The sequence below is a fragment of the Chiloscyllium punctatum genome, chromosome 6 (assembly GCF_047496795.1).
Source record: "Chiloscyllium punctatum isolate Juve2018m chromosome 6, sChiPun1.3, whole genome shotgun sequence".
In the NCBI taxonomy this organism is placed as follows: Eukaryota; Metazoa; Chordata; class Chondrichthyes; order Orectolobiformes; family Hemiscylliidae; genus Chiloscyllium; species Chiloscyllium punctatum.
The window spans coordinates 31,164,188-31,189,422 of record NC_092744.1 but is presented as its reverse complement, the minus strand read 5'-3'; the positions used below and the strand labels follow the sequence as shown (position 1 = coordinate 31,189,422).

General features: G+C 41.7%; 1 protein-coding gene across 5 annotated transcripts in view; it reads left to right on the top strand.

The window, feature by feature from the left end:
- sphkap (SPHK1 interactor, AKAP domain containing) overlaps positions 1–25,235 on the top strand; it is a 401,207-nt gene that overhangs the window by 286,241 nt on the left and 89,731 nt on the right. For all 5 annotated transcript variants that reach the window (XM_072572291.1, XM_072572290.1, XM_072572292.1 and 2 more), the window contains one exon: positions 15,180–15,294. In XM_072572291.1, coding sequence (XP_072428392.1) covers positions 15,199–15,294 — 96 coding nt within the window. In that variant the 5' untranslated portion in view covers positions 15,180–15,198. The remainder of the gene's footprint in view (positions 1–15,179; positions 15,295–25,235) is intronic.

Sequence of the window (25,235 nt, the reverse complement as noted above, 5' to 3'; positions counted from 1 at the left end):
AAATATCGTTGCTTGGGAATGTGTTTATCATTCTGTAAAAGAAATGGAGGAAATCCAGTTGGAGCTTTGTTTTTCCCCTTTTTTTCCTTCTATTGATGATAATTTGGTTCAAACTATGTCTGGCAGTGATTAAGATGTACATTTTAAATTTCTAAGTTAGGACATACCAAAGGATGGGTGGGGTATTTATTCCCCTTTTTTTTAATAAAAGAATTTTTAAAATTCATATTGATATTCTATGGGGTGTTTATTCTTTTTAGCTTGTTCTTACGATGCGGCTCTAGCTGGGAGAAGTGAAGGTGGTTGAGATGGTTAGATGCCTATTTATGGGCAGTTCAAGACGGATAGTTGCCCCCTCCGGGCAGGGGGTGAGTTCCCCTACTCAGCGCTATTGGCGCTTTATATGTTGGTTTGTTTTCTGGTTTTTGTTGTTTTTTATTTTTAATGATTTTGTATGTTTGTTAAATGTAATGGTTTTAAGTTATGTAGTTTTTACATTTGGTGGACCATGTGACACTAAGGCTCAGCAATTTGTGGTTCAGGTTCCTCCTGTCTGGAATTTAAATGTAATTGCAGAAGATTATAGCTAATGATTTGATTAAATGGTGTACCTGGAATATCGAGGGAAGTCACTCACCAATTAAGAGGAAGAAGGTACTCTTGAGTCTTTGAAAGGAGAAGGTGGATATTGCTTTGTTACAGGAGACACATTTGGATGACAAGGAGCATCTGAAATTACAGCAGAATGGCTTTGACTGAGTTTATTTTTCATCATTTAATACCAGAAATAGGGGAGTGGCTATATTGGTTAGGAAAAGTCTCTCATTTAAATTGTTGGAATGTGTTAAGACACATATGGGAGGTTTGTAATTCTTAAAGCCTTGATAAATGGGGAAGAATATGGCATTTTAAATGTTTATTGTCCCCCAGCTCATCCTCTTAAATTCTTGGTAGATGCTTTTTCTAAACTGATAAGTCTCAAGTCTCGGCACATCATTATGGGGGGAGATTTTCACTGCCTCATGGACCCCACAGGTTGCCTAAAGGTCCCTCGATACTCTCTGCACAAACTAAATAGTTATTGGGTTTATGTGGGGAATTAGGTTGGTGGATGTCTGGAGGTGTCTCCACCCTACATGTAGAGATTTCACGTTTTTCTCCAATCTGCATAGATGTCATGAGAGGATTGATTTTTTTTCTGACCCCTGCAGTAACCCTGGATCTGGTGGCATCCTGTACAACTGGTAATATTGCCATCTCTGATCATGCTCCAGTGTACCTCATGGTTAATATTAAGGATGCTACAGTGGATTCAAGGTACTGGCGAATGGACCCCTTTATTCTCATGGACAGTAAGTTTGTGGAGTACTTCTCTGGGAATTTCGGGCATTCCTAGACATCAACATAGGCTCGGTTGATAGCTTATCTGTTCTCTGGGAAACTGCCAAAGCTTATGTCAGGGGGTTAGTTATTTCATATTCCACAAGTAGGAAATGGCAGAAGGGTGAGCAGCAATGTCTCCTTGAAGCATGATTGAAGGCAGCTGAGAAGGCCTAATTTGACAGACTCTCGTTGGTCAAACTACAGAGGATTATGGCGCTGCGGTCTGCACTAAATTCTGTGCTCACACAGACGGCAAAGAAAGATCTGGCTTTTGCAAAGCAAAGGTTATACAAGCATGATGACAAGCCAAGCAAATATTTAGCATACCTTGCCAGAAAGAGAAGTGCCCCACAAACCATTACAGCGATTAGGGAAGGGTCTGGGAACCTAACATGTGATTCTAAAAAGATTAATGTGGCGTTCCAGAGATTCTACTCTAAGTTACATCAGTCTGAGAATTGGAGGGGCAGGCCAAAATGGAATCCATTTTTAGAGATCTGAAGCTCCCGGGTGTGACTCCCGAACATCAGTCCTTTCTCAATGCCCCATTATCAGAGCAAGAAGTGCAGGAAGCTGTGAGGCAGCTTCAGAGTGGAAAGGTGCCCAGTCCTGATGGACTTCCCAGTGAATTCTATAAGGAATTTATAAGTATACTGTCAGGCCCAATGCTCAATATGTTTAATGATTCATACAGTCATGATTGTTTCCCACTATCTCTGACAGAGGCCAATATTTCACTTATCCTTAAAAAAGCGAAGGATCCAGAAGACTGTGCTTCATACAGGCCCATCTCTCTCTTAAATGTGGACTTTAAGATCTTCTTTAAGGCTCTTGCGTTAAGGCTGGAGACTGTGTTACCCTCTATTATTAAAGAGGATCAGACGGGCTTCATAAAGGGTCGCAGATCCTCCAATAATGTTAGGAGGCTGCTTAACGTAATTCAAGCATGCCAACAGCAGTCAATACAGGGATTGGTGATTTCTTTAGATGCAGAGAAGGCATTTGACCGAGTTGAGTGGCCGTACCTTTTCTATACTCTAGACCGGTTTGGTCTGGGCGAAGTTCTCATAAGATGGGTAAAGGTTCTCTACAGTGTACCTCTCGCTGCGGTCATTACCAACAAGGTACGATCAAGCAATTTTAATATTTCTAGGGGCAGCCAGCAGGGCTGTCCCCTTTCACCATTGCTTTTTATGTTGGTGATTGAACCGTCGGCAGAGGCCATTCGTGGGGATCTCAATATATCAGCACCAGAAGTGGGGTCAAAATTACATAAGATTTCGCTGTATGCAGATGATGTTCTAATTTTCTTGACAACTCCAGCAGTTTCAGTGCCTTGCCTGATGCAATGCATTCACGCGTATGGCGCTTTTTCAGGGTATAAGATTAATTTTGCTAAATCAGAGGCTATGCCTGTGGGTGGTCTTACGAAAGAGTTGGCTCTTGAGAGTGACTATAGAGTCCCATTTAGGTGGTCACAGGGGGGTTTTGTGTATTTGGGCATATTCATTACTCCAGTTCTGGATTGGCTGTTCAAAGCCAATTTTACTCAATTATTTGAAAAAATTAAACAAGATCTCCAAAGATGGGAGGCACTTCCAGTCTCATGGTTGGGTCGGATAGTGCTTATTAAGATGAATATTCTCCCTCATTTGCTATACCCTATATGGTTGCTCCCCCTGATTTTCAATAAACAAACACTCAGGAGACTGAACAGTTGGTTCAGCTCCTTTATCTGGCACTGTAAACGGCCCCTCATTAAATTAGCCAAACTGCAGTTGCCTCACAGATTGGGGGGAGTAGACCTTCTGGACATTAAGAATTACCAATTAAGCTCGCTTTAGACCTACGAAAGTGATTGGGTTTGTCAGGACCCTCTTTCAATATGGCTAGATATCGAAATCTCCCAGGCAAGGTGCCCCTGTACCAGTTTGCTGTTTTTGGACAAGGTGAGGACAGTTAGGGAATATTGCCGTAACCCAATAGTCATCAATACTGTTAAAGCATGGAGGGCAATTCGGCAGAGGGAAGGTAATATTGGCAAAACATCTTTGTTTACACCTTTAGTGGGTATGCCGGGTTTTCAACCAGGTATGATAGATTCAGGATTTAAACGTTGGGCAGCTAGGGATATATCTTGCCTGGGTGATTTATTTGAGGGAGATGTAATGATGTCCTTCGATCAGTTAGTACGAAAGTACGAGTTACTTAATAGAGACCTCTTGCCTTTTTTCAATTTAGGGATTTTATTCAAAAAACGACTACACTTTTGACTGATCCCTACAAATCTGACATAGAAAGAGGGGTACTAAGGGCTAAGAGTACACTCTCTGTCAGTACGCTATATCACCAATTAGGGGGGTGCCACCTCAGATGAGTCTGATCGACTCTGCAAGATGTGGGAAAGAGAGCTGGGTGTTGAAGTTTCTTCAGAGGCATGGGAGGATATTTGGGAGAATGCAAGGAAGATATCAATTTGCAATAGGACCCATGCTCTACAGTTGAAGATTCTCCACAGGGTCCACTTAGCCCCAGACTGTTGTCAAAAGTTAAACCAGGGGTATCTTCAGCATGTCCCAAGTGTAAGGTCAGCACGGGCATTCTTACCCATTGTCTTTGGTCTTGTGACAGGCTTCAAGCATATTGGAGCGCTGTGGTGGGTGCAATGGAGAGGATTTTAGGTGTAGGGGTGGAGAAGGACCCTATTTCTCTCCTTTTGGGCCTACCCATTGTATTTTGTGCATAAGAAAAATTCTTTAGAAATATTCTTATGTTCTGTGCAAGGAAGAATATCTTGCTAGGTTGGATATCCGAAAAAAACCCCAGGCCTGTCAGGTTGGCAAAAGATTGTTATAGAGCATATTCCCCTGGATTTTCTCACAAATATGGTACACCACAAAACTGAGATTTTTTACACGACATGGCAACCCTTTTTGAAATACCTGGACACAGATTTATCTGCCACACTAACAAGGACTTTTATATAGCCGCAACAATTGTGTTTCATGAGTCCAATATCCAGGGAGGAGGAACTGTGAATGTATGAGTGTTTTGTTTGGCTGAGCTGGGTTATTACTATTTATTTGCTTGTTGTTAGATATTTATTTATTTAGTTAAATAACTAGTTTAGTTTTTTAAAAATTTTATACTTCTCTATATACATTTATACATTCGTATAGGAGGGTGGGTTGGGGAATTTTTTTAATTATTTGAGTGTAGTTTTGTAGAATTTTTGTACTGTTTTGAATTGCATTGTTTTGTATTTGTAACATTTAAAAATCTATTTTTTCTGAATAAAAATATATTGTAAAAAAAGAGATGAATTATGATCCAATGTTCAATTTAGAACATCCCTTTTGTGAAGCCAAAATAATTACTTACATTGAAAATTGAGTGTCTTTTCAGCTAAGAACACAAATAATATATCAATATAAGAAATGCATAAAAAAGGTCAAAAATAAAAAGCCTTTGATCAGATGAATGCAACTGGGGTAACATACAGTCCTGTCGATTAATGGCTTTTGGTTATTTAAACTGAAAGAGCATGGACAAAGACAAATGGGCTTTGGCAAACAAGCTGGAGAAACATGGACGATTCAGAGAAACAGCAAAAGCTGATGGAAATACGCAAGAATTGTTTGATAGGTACGTCCACAAGTAGTACGTTAGCTGTCATTTGGTCAGATGTCATGAACTTATCTGAAAGATGTGGATGAGGTTTGTTTTTATTTAATTGCCTATGAGGGTGAGGTCAAGTGCAAGCAGCTTTGAAAATAACACTCCTGAATGACGTGTCAATGTCGTAATGCCTGTGGGATGCCCTGCTATTTTCAAAGCGAGCAGGATGTAGGGCAGTGAGCCAGAGATCCTCTCTCCTCCAAATTAATTGCAACTTCTTGAGGAACTTGCTCATCAGATGAGGTGTGCAATTTGCAGATCAATAAAATCAATATTTTGTGCATCAGTGCACATTTTCAGGTGCATTACATGGAGTCATGCTTCTAAAGTTTCTCTAGACAAACAGATTATTTCTTCGAGGCTTCTAATGCATGTTTGTTGACCACCTTTCCATCTGTTTATCCGTGAGATTGCTGGCCTCAGGATCACCTGCTTCCTCTACTCTGAAAGGCAGTAACAAGCCCAGTCATCCCAGTTCTGAAGAACAGTCACTGGATATAAAATATTAACTCTGATTTCTCTGCACAGATGCTGCCAGACCTGCTCAGATTTTCCAGCAATTTCTGCTTTTGTTTGTTGCAGCTTCTGTCCATTTTTGAGTATTGTATCTCCAGAGTCTGTTCCTTTCTTTTTTTCTTCACAGCTTCTGGTGTCTCAAGCTGAGTACCAAACTCTCCAATTGCCCAATTCCACGTTTTTAAAATAGCATTGTCAGCAATGCAGGTGTAACATGGTTGTGAGTCCAGTAATACACTGGCCAGTCCTGACCCTGGATTATAAATCACACCCATAGTAAATGGAGATTGATAGATGCTTAAGAAAATTGTCATCTAATAAAGTATCTGCATGAGAGGGTTTTCTTTAGATGAATACCATTGGAGGCTGGCAGAAGTGTAAATTATTTAGATGAATAGTAATAATTGAGTATGATTGGGAGGCTGCAGATGCTTCAGAATACTGGTTATTGCTGGTAGCTGAGAGTGAGACAGATGTTTTGAATGCGCTCGTGATGCTGGGATGGACAATGAGTTTTCGTTGAGTGGCTGAAGTGTGTTTGGGGAAGGTTGATCTTTTAGAAAAGCAGGTTGTGGTACAGATATTGGCCAGCTGCAGATTTATATATATTTGAAATAAGAATTCCCTTACCTAGACTTGCAAATTGAAACCACAATATCTTAGTGTTTTCACAACAAAATGTTGATATTTTTCTTTAAGAATGTCACTTGAAAGATTGCATCAATTAGAAATCATAGAGAATTGATTAGAGCTTTTATTTCTGTGCTATTAAACTGGTTGTAGAAACCTTTGAAACATTATTCCTTGTCTAAAATGGTGCGAGTGTGTGTTTAAAGGTGCACGCTGTTCATAATTACTTCACAGGCCCTGAAAAAAGTAAGTTAGTGCTTGTTGAGTATTAATTATCTCGATGGTAAACTCCAAATACATGGGCATTTTTTTATGGCTATGATATTCTAGAATCAACCTTAATCCCAAATGTAGACCTAAATCATTTATTTTTGTTTTATTTTCAAATTTTATGTTCAAAGTGAAAGATTTCTGTGGTTTTTACTTGTTGCTTTGCTGCCTGTGAAAATACATCAATGTGATAGGCTGCTTAATGGTGTCATTATTAGATTAGATTACTTACAGTGTGGAAACAGGCCCTTCGGCCCAACAAGTCCACACCGACCCGCATACCACCCAGACCCATACTCCTACATTTACCCCTTCACCTAACACTACAGGCAATTTAGCATGGCCAATTCACCTAACCTGCACGTTTTTGGATTGTGGGAGGAAACTGGAGCACCCGGAGGAAACCCACGCAGATACGGGGAGAATGTGCAAACTCCACACAGAGAGTCGCCTGAGGCGGGAATTGAACTCGGGTCTCTGGCGCTGTGAGGCAGCAGTGCTAACCACTGTGCCACCGTGCCGCCCTGCTGGCTACCTGGCGACATCTTTGTTTTTGGATACAAACTGATATTGGGAAAAGGGCAGTCAATGCCATAGGATCGGTCAGACCTTTGAGAGTAGCTATCTTCAAGATCAACAGTAGGCGATGCTCTTTTGTTGACATCATGGTACCTACTAAATTTTAAAGTCCTCAAATTGTGCTGGGTGGTTATTTAAGAAGTGAATACCATTTTTAGCATGAAATGCTTCTGCTGCTACTCAGCATAAATATTTTTAGATTTGGTTGTTGCGTATTACTTTCAAGACCAGGATTATCAGCAGTCTTTGTTTTTATTTGCTTTCATTTGAAGATCTACCATATTTACTCGAGCAATAGTCGATCTCATGTAAAGGTCGACCCCCATTTTTGACTAAATAACCTGAAATTTTGCATACATCTCATGTAATAGTCAATGCTAGCTCTTCACAGATAACAGATCAACGTTTATGAGTCAGTATGCCAGCCGTCACATCCCACTCCAACTATCCAGTCTGCTGGTTATTCCGCTCTGCTCCTGATCTTCCAGTCAGCTGGCTGTTGTGTTTTGCTCCGGGTTTTCAGAATTAGCATCATTCATTGTTTATTTTTCTTTATTTGTTTAGAGATCACTTGGGCTTCTACTAATGAAATGATATGAATTTTGGTGGGCATGAATTTCAGCCCCTCAAAAGTAGCATCCATGTAATAGTCAACCCCAAAAATTGAACCTTAAAAAGTAGTCAAAAAAATTGAACTATTATTTGAGCATACAGAGCACCCTTGGTTATCCAAACCTTGATTATCCAAAATTTGGATTATCTTTAAGATCTCAAGGTCCCAATGCTTGGACAAACTATGACGACAACAAAGCCTGAGACCTAAGGGCGTAAAAATCTTCTGCTCTATCTTATGTTGTACCACTTGAGGTATGATACTCAATTTGAAACAAGTTTCTCTATAACATACATATTAAGTAAAAGCTTGGTTAAGAGGACTTAGGGAGTGAGAGATGCGGGGTCTGGGGCTGCGGCGTGCCTGCAGCAAGGGGAACGCGGGACATCGGGGAAGCTGCAACCTGATCTCACACCCGTCCCCCACAGCTATCAACAAAATACTCCCCGCCCATGTCATTCGGATAATCGAGATTGTTCTGTAAATGGTATCTTTATAAACTCTATGTATAGATCAACTCCGTAACTGCAATTCATCCACATGATATTGGTATATATGCTGTTCATTAGGCCAAGGAGAACTTTCACTCCTGTTCTTTGACCACCCCCCCGCCCCCCCCCCCCCCCCCCCCCCCCCCACCGCCCCACCTCCCCACCCCAGAGATGTTAGATACAAAGGCCATAGATGTTTTTGGCATGGTATTTTAGAATCATAGAGCCATACAGCACAGAAGCAGACCCTTCAATCTAACTCTTCTGCGTTGATCAGACATCCCAGTCTGACCTAGTCCCATTTAGAGTCATAGAGATGTACAGCATGGAAACAGACCCTTCTCCTAATATGGTAAAAACAATGACTGCAGATGCTGAAAACCAAATACTGGATTAGTGGTGCTGGAAGAGCACAGCAGTTCAGGCAGCATCCAACGAGCAGCGAAATCGACATTTCGGGCAAAAGCTCATCAGCCCTTCTCCTAATATCCCAACCCAATCTAGTCCCACCTGCCAGCACCCGGCCTATATCCCTCCAAACCCTTCCTATTCATATACCCATCCAAATGCCTCTTAAATGTTGCAATTGTACTAGCCTCCACCACATCCTCTGGCAGCTCATTCCATACACGCACCGCTCTCTGCGTAAAGAAAGTTCCCCTCAGGTCCTTTATAAATTTTACCCCTCTCTCCTTAAATCTATGCCCTCTGGTTCTGGACTCCCCCACTCTAGGAAAAAGACCTCGGCTATTCACCCTATCCATCCCCCTCATGATTTTATAAACCTCTCTAAGGTCACCCCTCAGCATCTGATCCTACAGAGAAAAAAGCCCCAGCCTATCCAGCCTCTCTCTGAAATTCGAACCCTCCAGTCCCAGCAACATCCTTGTAAATCTTTCTGATTTTATTTTTAATGTTTAGCAAGTATTTGTATTGCGTAGAATTTTATTGTGGTGCCTTTTGTTTCTACTGCTCACTCCCCATCAGTTATTGATCAGGGAGTGAACTCTGTGAAATAACCTTCTTTTCACTGCCTATTCCTGTCATTCCAAATTATGGGTAGATACCATGGATTTATCACTGAAGCCATCCACCAATAAATCATAACCACAAAGAAACATAAAGTCCAGACAGGCTTGCAAATAAATGATCACAAACATTTAATGGTTATAATATTTTCAGGAGAATTCTGCCGAAATTAATAAAGTTTGGCAGTAGCATTTTCCCATCAACTGTGCTATCAGTCAGCAGAAGGAAGTGGTCAGAAATATTCTAAGTTCAAAAGTGTTTATCTTCAGAACTCCACCCAGTAGGTATGTATCATATTGGTCAGCTTGATTTTAACTTTCATTGTGTTCTTTGTAGATTATTTCCTGATACTTCACTCGCAATCTGCTGTGTTGACAGAAACACTTGCCGATCTGTGAAGTTCATTACATTGATCATGTGGTGTCTTGTTGTACGGGCATGCCAGCTCACTAGAATTTGAGCTGCTGCTCTTAATGTAGGGCTTTTCTCATTGGCTAGTATTTTTGTTCATCCCTCGAAGGAGGTGGTGAGCTGCCTTCTTGAACCACTGCAGTCCACGTGCAGTAGGTAGGCTCACATGCCCTCAGGGAGAGAATTCCAGAATTTTGACCCAACAACTGGAAGAAACTATGATACATTTCCAAATAATTTCAGATTCAAATGTGTGGTGACTGCCTTAGAGTGGATCTTGGTGGTGGTATTCCCATGTATCTGCTGCCCTTGTCCTCCTGGATAGAAGTGATCATGGATCTGGAAGCTACCGTCTAAGCTACCGTCTGCAGCGTGTTTATAGAATGTACACATTGCTGCTACTGAGCATTGGTGGTGGAGGGATGTGGATGTTACTGGATGTGTTAGTGGATGTGGACTGTTTTGCCCTGAGTGTTGTTGAAGCTGCATCCAGGCAAGTGATTAGATTCCCTAGAGCATGGAATCAGGCCTTTCGGCCCAACAAGTCTACACCAAACATCCGATAAGTAACCCACCTAGACTAATTTCCCTACATTTACCCCGAACCAGTGCACCTAACACTACGGGCAATTTAGCATGGCCAATTCACCTGAGTTGCACATCTTTTGGAATGTAGGAGGAAACTGGAGCACTCAGAGGAAACCCCACACAGACACGGGGAGAATGTGCAAACTCCACACTGGGGAGTCAAGTGGTGAGTTATTCACCACAGTATTTCCAGTCTCTGGCCTGTTTTTGTAGCCCCTGTGTTTATATGAGGAATCCAGTTGAAGTTCTTCTCCATGGTAACTCCCAGAATGATCATAGGAGATTCAGTTATGGTAATTCCATTGATTGTCCAGGGATGAGGTTTACACTGTCACTTATTGGATATGGTCATTGCATTTGTGTGGTGTGAACATTACTTGCCACTTTTCAGCCCTATGCCTGGATATTGTTCAGATCTTGTCAAACTTGAACGTGGACTGCTTCAGTATCGGAGGAGTTGTGAATGATGCTGAACGTTGTGCAATTATTGGTGGTCATCCCTACTTCTGACCTTATGATGGAGGAAAGGTCATTGATGAAGCATTGCTGCCACTGTGCTCTTTTAAGTATGAAGGATAAGGCCTGCTTAGTTTTATGCAATAGGAAAATTACTTGCTGGTCTATCTAGAAGAGTCTATTGTGGTTAACAAAATCTAATTTTTTGCATTTTACCAACTAGTCACAACGATAGACATCATCACAAACAACTTGTGGAGGACTGATATTATTCCATCAAAATCCTAAGCCATTTTGCCCATAAGGCAGCATCAAAGTAGATTATGGCAGTCTTCTGTATTAACCCTTTCAGACACATAGCCTTAAGGTGAGAAGTGTTGTAATGTGGATGTAGGTTTGTTTGCTGAGCTGGAAGATTCATTTCCAGATGTTTCGTCATCCTACTATGTAACATCGTCAGTGGGCCTCAAGCAAAGCACTGTACATGATTCCTGCTTTCTATTTATATGTTTAGGTTTCTTTGGGTCAGTGATGTCATTTCATGTGGTGATGTCGTTTCTGTTCTTTTTCTCAGTGGGTGGTAGAAGGGGTCTAACTCAATGTGTTTTTTGATAGAGTTCCGGTTGGAATGCCATTCCTAGAAGCATGACATTCCAACCAGAACTCTATCAACAAACACATCGAGTTAAACCCCATCCACCTCCCCCCTAAGAAAAAGAACAGGAAATGACATCACCACATGACATGACATCACCACAGGAAATGACATAACCAACCCAAAGAAACCCAAACATATAAATTGAAAGCAGAAATCATGTACAGTGCTTCGCCTGAGGCCCACTGACGATGTTACCTAGTAGGGTGATGAAACATCTAGAAATGAACCTTCCACCTCAGCGAGCAAACCTACAACTAGGGCCTCAACCAGAGCCTCAACAAATCTTCTCGAAACTCGCTAAGAAGTGTTGTTTATTAGAGTAGAATCTCTTTAGACACACTATTTTTCCCAGAAATGCATGCTTGAAATAGGAATTTTCCTTTCAAGAATGCAACAGATGCCAGTTTTGACAACAGCTACTTTGCATATCCGTGCTCAAACCCAATGTTCACTGATTCGAACAAAGCAAAGAGTAAGCACTTACCAAGAATTTGTGATTTCACACAAAAGTAATTATGTATCTAAAATGTGTTGCTGCCTGTAAGTAACATTGGTGGAATATAACATGCTGATGTTTGGATCTGGATAATTAGAGGTAACAGATTAGAGCAGACACAGAGTGAAGACTAATAAAAACTGGTTAATGCCACTAAGACTAGACAATGTCCTATTGTTAAATCAGATCAAGCAATCTGGGATGCAGATACATTCCAGATCAGCTTCTATCATTTCAAAGCTATTTAATTGTGTACAAATGATTAACATGTTTTACTCTTCAGTATGTATGAATTAGTCAGTACCCCCGCACTGATTTCGATGATTAAGAGTGCTTTAAATCATTAGAATTGAGATAGAACGTCTTCATTCAAAAGGTGGTGAATCTTTCAAATTCCCTGCACTGTCAGGCTGTACAGGCTCAGTCATTGAGTGTGTGCAAGCCTGAGATTGATCGATTTCTACAGATTAAAGTTATTAAGGGGTAGACTGGAAGAAAATGGTATTGAAATAGAACGTGAGTGATGACCTTATTGAAGGTTGGAAGGTGTTTGAAGGGCTGAATGGCCTATTCTTGATTTCCTTTCTTATGTCCTTATAAAGTGAAGAGCAAAGCAAACCAATTTTTTGGAAAAAAAGACTTTGCAGATTTCAAAAATAGATGACAAGCTGCCTTGAATACATATTGATTCACTGCTAGTAATTTTGATAATATCTTTATTGGCATTTGGAAACCGCATAGTGCATGAAAAAGGTCAATGTTCTTTGGCAAATTGTCAATGTTCTCTAGGTGGAAGAATGAGAGGAAATTAGCTGACATATTGAAGTTATATAAATTACATATGAATAGGAGGAGCTGTGCTTCATTCATTTATTCATGGGAGGGGACTATCATTGGCCAGGCTAGCATTTATTGCTCATCCCTAACTGCTCAAGGGCAGTTCAATGTCAGTCACATTGCTATGTGTCTGAAGTCACATATAGACCTGACCAAGTGGGGATGGCAGATTCTACAAAACAATTTTGTAACTCATTACAATAGAAGATGAGGCCCACTTTCATTTAATTTGAAACCATTTTATTGACTTATATCTGGGGTTACAGGGCTATGGTAGGAGGGTGGATCTGGGTGGGGTGCTGTTCAGAGGGTCGGTGTGGACTGGATGGGCCAAATGGTGTGCTTCCACAATGTAGGGATTCTATGATAGCTGACTGTGGAATTCCTAATCAGTACCTGAAGCATATCACCAAACTGTTACATTCAAAGAAAACGCATGAACAGCCATATGGTATCTATCAGATGCTATGGTCTAGTAGTTAACAAAGATACTGATATATAATTTGCTTTTTTTTAGTTTTTTTTGACATGTGTTGGTCAGTTGGAACTCTGTATCTTAGTCGTAAATTTTAGTGAGATATGTCAATTCAAATGCTATGCAAAAAAATTGAATTTGGGAATGTGGGTTCACTGAATTTTGACCAAATAGGTGAGCAAGGAAATTGTCTGTCAAATATTTATATTAACAGATTTGTAACAAGTAATGACTGGGAGGAGTTGGATGCTGTAGATTTATATGCATGGACCAGGTACATGGTTACCTGAAATGATCAGATTTTTACTTACCGCCAATGACTTCCATTTGCTAAAAGCATCAAGAAGAGACAAGAAGACAAAAAATCCCTACGATAAGAGTGCTTTAAATCACGGCACAGTGGCACAGTGGTTAGCACTGCTGCCTCACAGCGCCAGAGACCCGGGTTCATTTCCCGCCTCAGGCGACTCTGTGTGGAGTTTGCACGTTCTCCCCGTGTCTGCGTGGGTTTCCTCCGGGTGCTCCGGTTTCCTCCCACACTCCAAAGATGTGCAGGTCAGGTGAATTGGCCATGCTAAATTGCCCGTAGTGTTAGGTAAGGGGTAAATGTAGGGGTATGGGTGGGTTGCGTTTCAGTGGGGCGGTGTGGACTTGTTGGGCCGAAGGGTCTGTTTCCACACCGTAAGTAATCTAATCTAATAACAGTGACCACAATGATTGGAGAAAGGCAGACAGTATTCACATAAAGTAAATAGTGCGAAAGGAAGAGAGAAGAGAAAGTAGGAAGTGATAGTACTGAAAAATCAGGCAATGAGTTAAGGTACATAGAGCAAATGACTAATTGTGGAAAGCAGTGAGCAATGATGGAGACAGCAGATAAGGCTATTTACGTTTCTTTCCATTTTATTTTATCTTCTGCTGATATCTCAAAATATAGCCAGGCCAGTGTTGGAAAGTGCCAATAGATATAGCCCGGATGTACCAAATGAGAGCATGACTCAGAGGTTTTTAGCAGCATGTTTTTTTATGACATAATAATCTTATTTTCCCCCTTTCTCCTGTGCTTGCTCTACTGTTTACTTCACTTTGTTAATCAACTGGGTATGCGCAGTTGGAAAAATAAGCTGTGCCATAGCAATATGTCTTTTTCTTGGAGACTAAACAAGTAATACAGGTCATTCTGGTCTAACGTGCATTTCGGTAACACAAATTAGCTGTAACAAAGTTGACGAATTATGACACTTTGGATAATGTGAACTTCCTACTGAATGAGTATAACGATTTTGTATTTGTGGTCTTGTACAGCGCGACTTTCTACAGCGGTTTTCTATAGCACCATTTTCTATACCACAGTGTTGCAGAGGAACACAGCTGTCGTGTTATCGCAGAATGACTGTTGTGTTGGATGTTTCCATTGATGCAATTTCAATTTCAGACAATATATTGAAGGAAGATACTGAGTTGACTCCTTTAAAGAAGTATTTATTAGTAACTGTATCTACGTGGTTCCTTACTCTGTTTCCACTAAGCTAATCCAGTCCTGAGCCTGTGACCACCTGAAAGCTAACTTTGTGTGACCAGGAGAACTCGAATACTCCTAGTTGCTCTGTACCAATCCTGACCGGCTGCTTGCCTCCTGCTGTTCTTCTGATCCCCTGACGGCCGTATCTATGACAAGCAGCCTATAGTACACCTTTAGAAATGGACAAATTGGCAGCAGAGCTATATCACATTGCCAAAATTGTTAAGTAGACTCGAGGCATACTGTTGGACTGGTTTCACGACTTCTGGTTGGGTCACAAGAGTTGACATTAGCACAAACCAAAACAAAACTTTACTCCTTTGCATTCAGCTTTGGATCCTCTAGATTAAAAGTCAGGCCATTACAAACAGATGCAATCTGGCAAAAAATTAAGATGCTAAGCAATGCTGCACAATTACAGAAAATGTTAATGATTTCTAAAATCACACATGAAAAGTTGATGCTTCCAAAAAAAATTTTAACTTGCAATAAAAATGAACCAGTTTCGTGCCACTACCTCATGTCAATTTTCTGTCTTCTATTGCAGTGACTTTGAATCCTCCCAAATGCGTCAACTCTTGGAGCGCTCTGAAAAAATCCCAGGCAGTGAAACAGAGAGATCTACGCTCGTGACAGGGAGCTCCATCACAGCATGTAAAAAGGTAAATAATCTTACCACTTCAACACAAAAGGTACTCTATCTGGGACTTGCAATTGCTTATAGATATCACACAACAGGCAATTGCACAGCTCCAAAAGCAGAGTGGGATCCAACAGCTGACATGCGGTAGAAAGCCTAAAAATTATTTCTGTGAATGACTTAATTGCACTTCATATGAGTTCACAGCATCCATACAGAGATCAGTCTCCAAATGGAATGAAACATTTTTAAAAAGCAGCAGTATGAATCAGCTAATAATTTCCATCATTTGGATATCTCAAGTAACTAATTGCTTTCAACTTCTTTCCCATTATCTTTCAAACCATGTATAAACCATGGGATCCCTTCACATAGATGCCAACATTTAACTTCCTTCCAGATATTGGTTATCTGAAAAATTTTAAAGTGATCAGCTTACTCAATTCACTGTAGCTAACAATAAGATTGTAAGTTCATAAAATGACATCAATGCATGTGACAAAGGAAAAGACCAATAAGGCTTTCTTTATAATCAGTCAAAATAAATGAAGAACATATGAAAGGTATAGAAAAAACAAATTAGAATAAAAATATTATTGTTTAAACAAAGCAGAATGGTATCTGTGGTCACACAAAGTCATGGAAGTTATGGTGACCATTTTATGACCAAACACCTCTTGCATCCTTTCCATTTGAAAGGTGTAATGAATGAAGGAAAGGTACCTCTCTGACAGTGAGCCTCAGGTCGGCTTCCGATGAGAGGTTGGGATTCCTATGAACTGGGAGCTATGAGGTAAGTCTCTAAAATTAGAGGGGCATGTTGCTCAAATTGACTCTTCCACCATGTCCTTAGAGCTTCAGGAAGGTGGTGGGCAGGTCAGTGAAAGTAGTGGAGATGACTGAAGATAGGAGCAGTTCAATGAGGGATGATTTAAACCATCGGGAAGGGATATTGATGCAAGTGAAGATGAAGGAGAGAGGGTAAACATAGAAGTAGGGTCTCAAATAGGGAGGCAGGGGTGGTCTGTGAAGCTGGTTAGACCAACTTGTGGACTTCAATCAGGATGTTGGATGGACAGAGCTACACGTTCTGGGAACAAAGTCTGATTCTGAGTGGTGTTATAGACTAGACCAGACCACTCAAAACATTCATAAGCAGGCAACCCAGACCATAACTTTGCAATTTGTTTTGGTAAGAGTACAGTGAAATTTGTCCAGAGTAAGTTAGCGAGGTTAACTACCAGGTTAAAAACAGACAAAAATGTATTCACAAAATTACACAATGAAACACAAAGAACAGAATAAAGAACCCCTAGAGAACTCAGTCTATCCAAACTAGACTTAATTATGCTGTTCTGAATATACACAACATCCCAAAAAGCAAACCCCTTTTAAAACACAGTACACAAAAGGGTCAGATGCTTACAGATTGAGGTTAGAAGGGCAGAAGAGAGAGTTTCCACCGTTGAGCTCCCAACTAGTTCAGGACTGAACTAAACTGCTCAGCTGGAGAGATGACCACTGCCCTTTCGTTATGCAGGTCACTTCTAAAACATGACCACTTTGGCCTGAAGTCTCACCTGTTTACATATAAACAAAAGGCCTCTCAATACCCTTTTCATCTCTGTACCAAACTAGTCTGATCGGAGCCCTGCCTGGTTTATTACCCCTCTGAGAAAAAGCAAAGACTGAGTTTACTTGAGTCAAGGGACAGCTTTAGCAAAAAATAAATACTAGCTTTGTGACAGTGGGAGCTAAACAAGAATCTGGAGGCTTAACAAAATACAATTTCTTCAAATTATGTTTTCACCTCCTTCTAAATGGTGCAGCTTTGTGGTTTCAGGAGAAGTAGAGGGAGGCTGGTTACAGTTCTGGGTGCTCACATTCTTTCAGTTAATGAGCTCTTGATTTGGGATCCCTGAGGGCACCATCAGGTTCAGGATGTAGATTTGCTCGCTGAGCTGGAAGGTTTAATTTCTGATGTTTTGTCACCATACTAGGTAACATCCTCAGTGAGCCTCCGGATGAAGCATTGCTGCTTCATCCTGCTTCCTGCTCAGACCCCATGATACCAAGGGGTCTGAGTGGTCAGACCCCTTGGCATCATGGTAGCCCACAAACCCACCAACACACTAAAACAGCTGCTAATGAACTTGAAAAACCCTATGCAGACAATCAAAACTAATGTAGTTTACAAAATACCATGCAAGCACTGTAACAAACACTACATTGGACAAACAGGCAGAAAACTAGGCACCAGGATACATGAACACCAACTAGCCACAAAACGACATGACCCTCTCTCACTAGTATCCTACTGGGACAATACATCCATCCTAGGACAAGCCAAACAGAGATATGCACGAGAATTCCTTGAGGCATGGCATTCCAACCGGAACTCTATCAACAAAAACCTTAACTGGACCCCATTTGCCACCCCCTGAGGAAAAGAACAGGATCACCACAGAAAATGATGTCACTAACCAAAGGGAACCCAAACATATAAATAGAAAGCAACAAACACCAGTAGTGCTTCATCTGGAGGCTCACTGAAGATGTTACCTAGTATGGTGACGAAACGTCTGAAAATGAAGCTCAGTGAGCAAACCTACATCCAGAACCTCAACCTGAGCAACAAATCTTCTCAAAACTTGCTACCATCAGGTTCAGTGGCATCTTGACCAATGCCAGGGACAGTCAGGCCATTAGGAGATGGAGCATTATGGTCAAGAAGGGCACAAGTGAAATGGGAAAGACCAGGGATGCCTTGAGGTAAAATCTCAGTTCTGTGTCTCCTTTCATCATCATTCATCTGTCAGCAACAATTCAACCCTACCATTTTGCTGGGAGCAGCTTGCTGAAGAGTCAACAGGTGAACTATTTCTCACCCAATTTAATATGTCTGTCACATAGGCATCTGAAGTCCAAACAACTGTGCTCAAGGACTCCTTTGACTCATTTGAGAATTTTCCATAGCTGATCATCCCACTCTGAGCCCGATTCTGCCACATAGAGTCATAGAGATGTACAGTATAAAAACAGACTCTTTGGTCCAACTCGTCCATGCCGACCACATATCTGAAACTAATCTAGTCCCATTTGCCAGCCCTTGGCCCATATCCCTCTTAAACCCTTCCTATTCATATATCCATCTAGATACCTTTTTAATATTATAATTGTAGCAGTCTCCACCATTTCCTCTAGCAGCTCATTCCATACAAGCAACACCTTTTGTGTGAAAACATTGCCCCTTAGGTCTCTTTAAATCTTTCTCCTCTCACCCTAAACCTATAGTCTCTAGTTCTGGATTCTCCCATCCCACAGAAAATACTTTGTCTATTTACCCTATCCATGCCCCTCATGATTTCATAAACCACTGTAAAGTCACCCCTCAGCCTTCAACGCTCCAGGGAAAACAGCCCCAGCCTATGCAGCCTCCCCCTATAGCTGAAACCCTCCAAACCTGGCAACATTCTTGTAAATCTTTTCCGAACGTTCTTTCAAGTTTCACAACATCCTTCCGATAGGAAGGAGACCAGAATTGCATGCAATATTCTGAAAGTGGCCTAACCAATGTCCTGTACAGCCACAACATGACCTCCCAACTCCTCTACTCAATGTTCTGACCAATAAAATAAAGCATATCAAACGCCTTCTTCACTATCCTATCAACCTGCGACTCACTTTCAAGGAGCTATGAACCTGCACTCCAAGGTCTCTTTGTTCAGCAGCACTCCCCAGGACCTTTCCATTAATTGTATAAGTTCTGCCCTGATTTGCCTTTTCAAAATGCAGCACCTCACATTTATTTAAATTGAACCCATTGGCCCATCTGATCAAGATCCCATTGTACTCTAAGGTAACCTTCTTCGCTGTCCACTGTCTTCTGCAAACATATTAACTATACTTCCTATATTCACATCCAAATCATTTATATAAATGATGAAAAGCAACAAACCCAGCACCGATCCTTGTGGTACACCACTGGTCACAGGCCTCCAGTCTGAAAGGCAACACTCCAGCATCACCCTCTGTCTTCTACCTTCGAGCCAGTTCTGTATCCAAATGGCTAGTTCTCCCTATATTCCATATGATCTAACCTTGCTAATCAGTCTACCATGAGGGATCTCAGCGAACGCCTTACTGAAGTCAATACAGATCACTACTCTGCCCTCATCAATCCTCTTTGTTACTTCTTCAAAAAACTCAGTCAAGTTAGTGAGACATGATTTCCCACGCACAAAGCCATGATGACTATCCCTAATTACTTGTAAATCCTGTCCCTCAGGATTCCCCCCAATTTACCTACCACCGATGTCAGACTCACTGGTCTATAGTTCATGTTCTTTCTAGTTCTCTTAATTCTGTCATGATTGCATTGCAGTTGTACCTTTATTGCACTGTTCTGGAGAGTGTATGTGGTGCATTTGTCAGTACCCAGCTAAGATGTAAATGCAATTCTGTTTCTCAATCGTAGCCCCTCAGGTTCAGCATCTTCAATAATTGCTAAGCTTGGAGAGTGTTGCATTTTATGGAAACAAATAAGGGGAGAAACCCTCCTTGAAACCTGTAACATTATAACAGCACTAAACAGGATAAACATAGGAAGGATGTCCCTGGTCACCAGGTTGTCCAAATCCTGGGGTCATGTTCTTGGGATAAAGGATAGGCTATTAAGGACTGAGATGAGGCAAGATTTCTTCACCCAGAAACTAGAGAGCTTGTTGAAAATCTCTGCCACAGAAAGCAGTTGAGGCCAAACTTTTGAATGTTTTCAAGAAGGAGTTAGATCTAACCCTTCTGCTAAAGGGGTCAAAGGTGATTGTGGAGGAAAGCAAGAGCAGGCTGCTAAGTTGGATGATCAGTTATGATCATGTTGAATGCTGGATCAGGTTCAAAAAGCTGTAAGACCTACTCCTCCTTCCATTCTCTATGCTTCTGTTCAACGTCAATTCCACTCTCATTTCCGCCACCAGCATCTGTTTAGAACCCAAGAGTTGTGAATCACCAACTAAACATCAAAGTCATTTGAATAAGTACATGAATAGGAAAGGTTTGGCTGGAAATGGGCCAGGAGCAGAGTGGTGGGATTAGTTTGGTTTGGGATTATGTTCAGCATGGACTGGTTGGACTGAAGGGTCTGTTTTCATGCTGTATGACTCTCTGACCAGGTGTGTGTTTTTGCACTAGTACAAGGTTTTAGATCTTGGAGCCAACGTATTCTCTGAGAGACCACTTTCATGGATGACCCACAGTGTTTGTTGTACAAATCCTGGCAGGCAGAAGCAAAAAACACAACCTTGGCAATCATTATGCTCAGTCTCTCCATTGTTCAGCAATTAAGTGATGTTGCCATATATGTGGCATGGATATTTATAATTCTGTCACCGGTTATCTGCCAGTTCAAAAGGAACACAGATGAGTCACTCATCTCTAGGGGGTCTGTTTCTGCAGTTTGTGGAGGCTCAGCTACCCAGTTTAGTTCCCCCCACTTTGTATTTTGTCTTCTCCTGCAAAAGGTGAAAGAACAAATCTGTGAATGAATGAAATTAAACTTTCACCCTGTGAGGCAGAACTTTCTGTAAGAATGATAATAAAACACATCGTACATTCTCCAAGGATTGGGATGAATGTGAACAGTGGATAGATGTGAATGCTGCAGGAATCTGAAAGTTAAATGGATATGAGGAATCATGTAATGGTAAATACTTAGCAAGGCAAATTGACATTAGGAAGAAGGAATTGCATAAAGCACAAGGTGTGATTGTATCAGTAAATTTACCTAATTCCAAGTTTGGGAGAAGATTTGTAGCTCGGGTGCTCGTTGCTGTGGTTCTGTTCGCCGAGCTGGGAATTTGTCTTGCAAACATTTCATCCCCTGTCTAGGTGACATCCTCAGTGCTTGGGAGCCTCCTGTGAAGCGCTTCTGTGCTGTTTCTTCCGGCATTTATAGTGGCCTGTCTCTGCCGCTTCCGGTTGTCAGTTCGAGCTGTCCGCTGTAGTGGCCGGTATATTGGGTCCAGGTCGATGTGTTTGTTGATAGAGTCTGTGGATGAGTGCCATGCCTCTAGGAACACCGAACGGAGAATTCACCACAAAGGTTTACAGGAAAGCCACACACATAGACCAAGTCCTAAACTATGAAAGCAACCACCCCAACACACACAAACGAAGTTGCATCAGCTTTATTCCTGATGAAGGGCTTTTGCCCGAAACGTCGATTTCGCTGCTCGTTGGATGCTGCCTGAACTGCTGTGCTCTTCCAGCACCACTAATCCACTATTCAAAAGGGCCACAACACACTGCAGCACACCAGAACTACAAAAAGAGGAAGAGGAACACCTACACAAAGTATTCGCCAAAAACGGATACCCTCGCAATTTCATCAACAGATGCCTAAGGGAGAGACAACGGAATGAGGACATGCCACAACCCAAAGGACTAGCCACACTACCATACTAAGGAGCATTTCCGAACTGACAGCCAGACTACTGCGACCACTAGGACTCATAACAGCACACAAACCAACAGTCACTCTCAGAACAAAGGACCCGATACCCAACATGAGTAAAACTAATGTAGTGTACAAAATCCCATGCAAGGACTGCACAAAACACTACATCGGACAAACAGGAAGACAGTTAACGATCCATATACATGAACACCAACTAGCCACGAAACGACACGACCAGCTATCCTTAGTAGCCACACACACAGACAACAAGCAACATGAATTCGACTGGGACAACACTACCATTATAGGGCAAGCCAAACAGAGAACAGCCAGGGAATTCCTAGAGGCATGGCACTCATCCACAGACTCTATCAACAAACACATCGACCTGTACCCAATATACCGGCCACTACTGTGGACAGCTCGAACTGACAACCGGAAGCGGCAGAGACAGGCCACTATAAATTACCTAATTCTCCTGACCAGAAGAGCTGTGGATTAGATCATACTGCTGCATTGTATCTATGATTTGGGTGCAGTGCTCCTGATACATGTTCTTCTACCTTCATCCTCATCCTCTTGACAAGAGCAGCTTACGGGATGTGAGTGTTGCTGGCTGGGCCAGCATTTATGTCCCATCCCAAGTTGCCTTTGAGAAGGTGATGGGTAGCTGTCTTCTTGAAGTTGCTTTATATTCTGGGAAATGGTACGCTCCTGCCCCTCCTGGCTGTACCCAACAATAATTTCCTGGCTACATGATTAAATCTGGCTGCTGCCCCGGTTTTACATCCATCAAACATTCTCAACCTTTCCAATTTCCATTGGAAGACAGCTCCTATACATAATAGCTGAGATTATGTCACACACAGACAGAGACATGTCTTTAGGGAGCCCTGAAAGAGGGCAAGGTTTTAATTCATACAAAACCCAGTCACTTAAACTTAAAATCAGGCACAATAGAGCCCCCTGCATCTCCTTTGCTACATTTATATTTTTTGGAAGATGATTATTGATTGTTACTATGTTTAACATTGTGACATTTACAACTTACCTGAAATGGTAAATGTTTCAGCTAATTCTTATGAGCACTGAACTGTTCTCCATACATATTAAGAGTTCTGTGCAATCCTAACCTGGGCTGGAATTGATTACCTGTTATGTTTCACTTTTTGTATCTATTAATAGAACCAGTTTCAATTTGTGTTTTCTTAGAAGTGAAAATTCATCAGTGTTGACCTTATGATTACAAGAGTAGAGATTGCTCAGCACAGGCAACTAGGGTGTCGAATAGGGCTCAGTAATGCCTGTTGCGTAGCTACCACCATTAGCAGTTGCAAAAGGAAATTATAATTGATGCATGTCACTGTGCTCATACCTGCACCACAAATTGTACTGATCGCCACCTTGATGAAGGTGTGTGCAGCTAATATCAACCAGGGTATGCAGGGCAGGTAATCATGAAATCAGTCAACGCACTATCAGAATCCGGTGGTGGTGTTCCACTTGATGGCTGGCCTGCTGGCTTGTCCCACGTGATGACACTCTTCTCAGCGCATTAGAAATTTATGCAAAGGCAGAACACGTGGGTGTCATATTCAAAAAGCACGTTGACAGCATTTCATCGTCCGTAACCCAGCAACATCGCTCAACGTCTGCTCATCATGTCCATCCACTCCTGGAGATGTCAGAGACCAGGCAAAAGTCGAGTCAAGATTTAGCAATGCCTTCATAGAGATTTCCCTGAAGGCTGTCGAGTAGAGAGGGTTGAAGGCAGGCTGGACAGAGTTTGCTGTGGAGGTTAAAATCCATGGCTCAAGGGAACCTGTGTCCTGTACCATAATAGGATGAATGATCTGCTCTGAGAAGATAGTGATACAGCAATGCTTCATATTCTTATGAATTAATATTGTAAAGTTGCCATTGCAGAGAATTGCCACTAAGCGTTGAGTATTTATGACATGGCATGCCCATGAATGCAACCCTGATCCCTAACAGTTGGCAATGCCAATCTGATGAAAATTCTAACGGCAAACCGAGCACTGATAGGCTTGCAAAGTCCTTCTTACTAACACTTGGCAGGGGGGGGGGGGTTTACCAACATCCAGAGAACTGCCTCACACACAATTCAAACATGTCATACATAATAACCCCCAAACTAATCATCCTCAGGTAATTATACCTTATGGACAATATCCCAGACACTAGGATCATCATCCCAAATTATGTCCGTTCCACTGGCATGACAGACTAACCAGAAGTCTCACCACAGTGGTATACAGTACTGTGTTCACCACATTGATTCCTGATCCTTGAGCCTCATGATTTGACTCTGATTACAGGATACTTCAGGGTTTTTGCTGGTATTCACTGTTCAGTTAAGTAACATAAATTGAAACTGACTGCCAAATTGAAAGCTGTCACATGAACGATTTGGAGTCAGTGATACTGCTGATAATTAATGAGAGTGTGCTGCTGACTAGCCAGGAGGTACATCCTGTAATATTGACCCAAAGAATAAGAGGCAGAATATCAGGCAATTCACACTGGTGCATTTATGTGGTATTTTGTTGGTTAGATAACTACCAGCAACTCCTAGTAGCTAATTCACTGGCTAGCCAAAAAAAAATCATTGCTTGGACTGTAAGAAACCCTTTCTAATATTATTATCTCTTTAAAAGGGATAATGAGCTTTTTAAGCTTTTTCAACATAATTCCAAATATAAATAATGAAGCTTCTAGCTCAGTGCCTTCTTTAAATACTAAAGAACATAAGTTCTGACTAATGATATATTATCAGAGAAGCACAGAACATGAAATGAAATGGGGAGACCATTCAGCCCAACATACATGCACAAACCCGTTTTAAATGGAATAAGTTTTATTGTCACATGGACTCACATGAGTACAATGAAAAATTTACAGGTTGCCACTTTTGGCGCCATCTTTGGTACAAAAGTACCCAGACATTGAATTTTAGTACAAGTCAAAAAAATAAAGAAAACAATGTGTAAAAAGTTAAACATTAGGCTTTCTTACTGAAAAGTAGAAAAACAAAGAAACACATCACAGTCCATTAGACCCTGGCCATGCTGGGCTCACACCCCTCATAAGGGCTTCACCTTGCCCCCGCCATCACCCCAGGCTGCTTGTTCCTGCTCTCATCGCCAGCTGTCTGTCTGCCTGTTCTTGCCACCTCACACCCTGTCCCCCCTCTCGCCATCTCACGCCCTGTTCCCATTCCGCTGCTTCACGCCTGTTCCCATTCCCGCTGCCTCAAGCCTGTTCCCATTCCTGCTCTCATCACCAGCTGTCTGTCCGCCGGCCTGCTCTCGGTGCCTCACACCATGTTACTGCTCCTGCCACCGCCCTGGGTTGCCTGCTCCCACTCTTGCCACTGGCCATCTCGGCTCAGGAGGACTGCCATTCAATGCCGGGGACCTCTCTCCACTTTGGGCTCGGCCTCCTCGTGCTGCCTTGATATCCTCCGCACTGCACAAACTCACACCTCA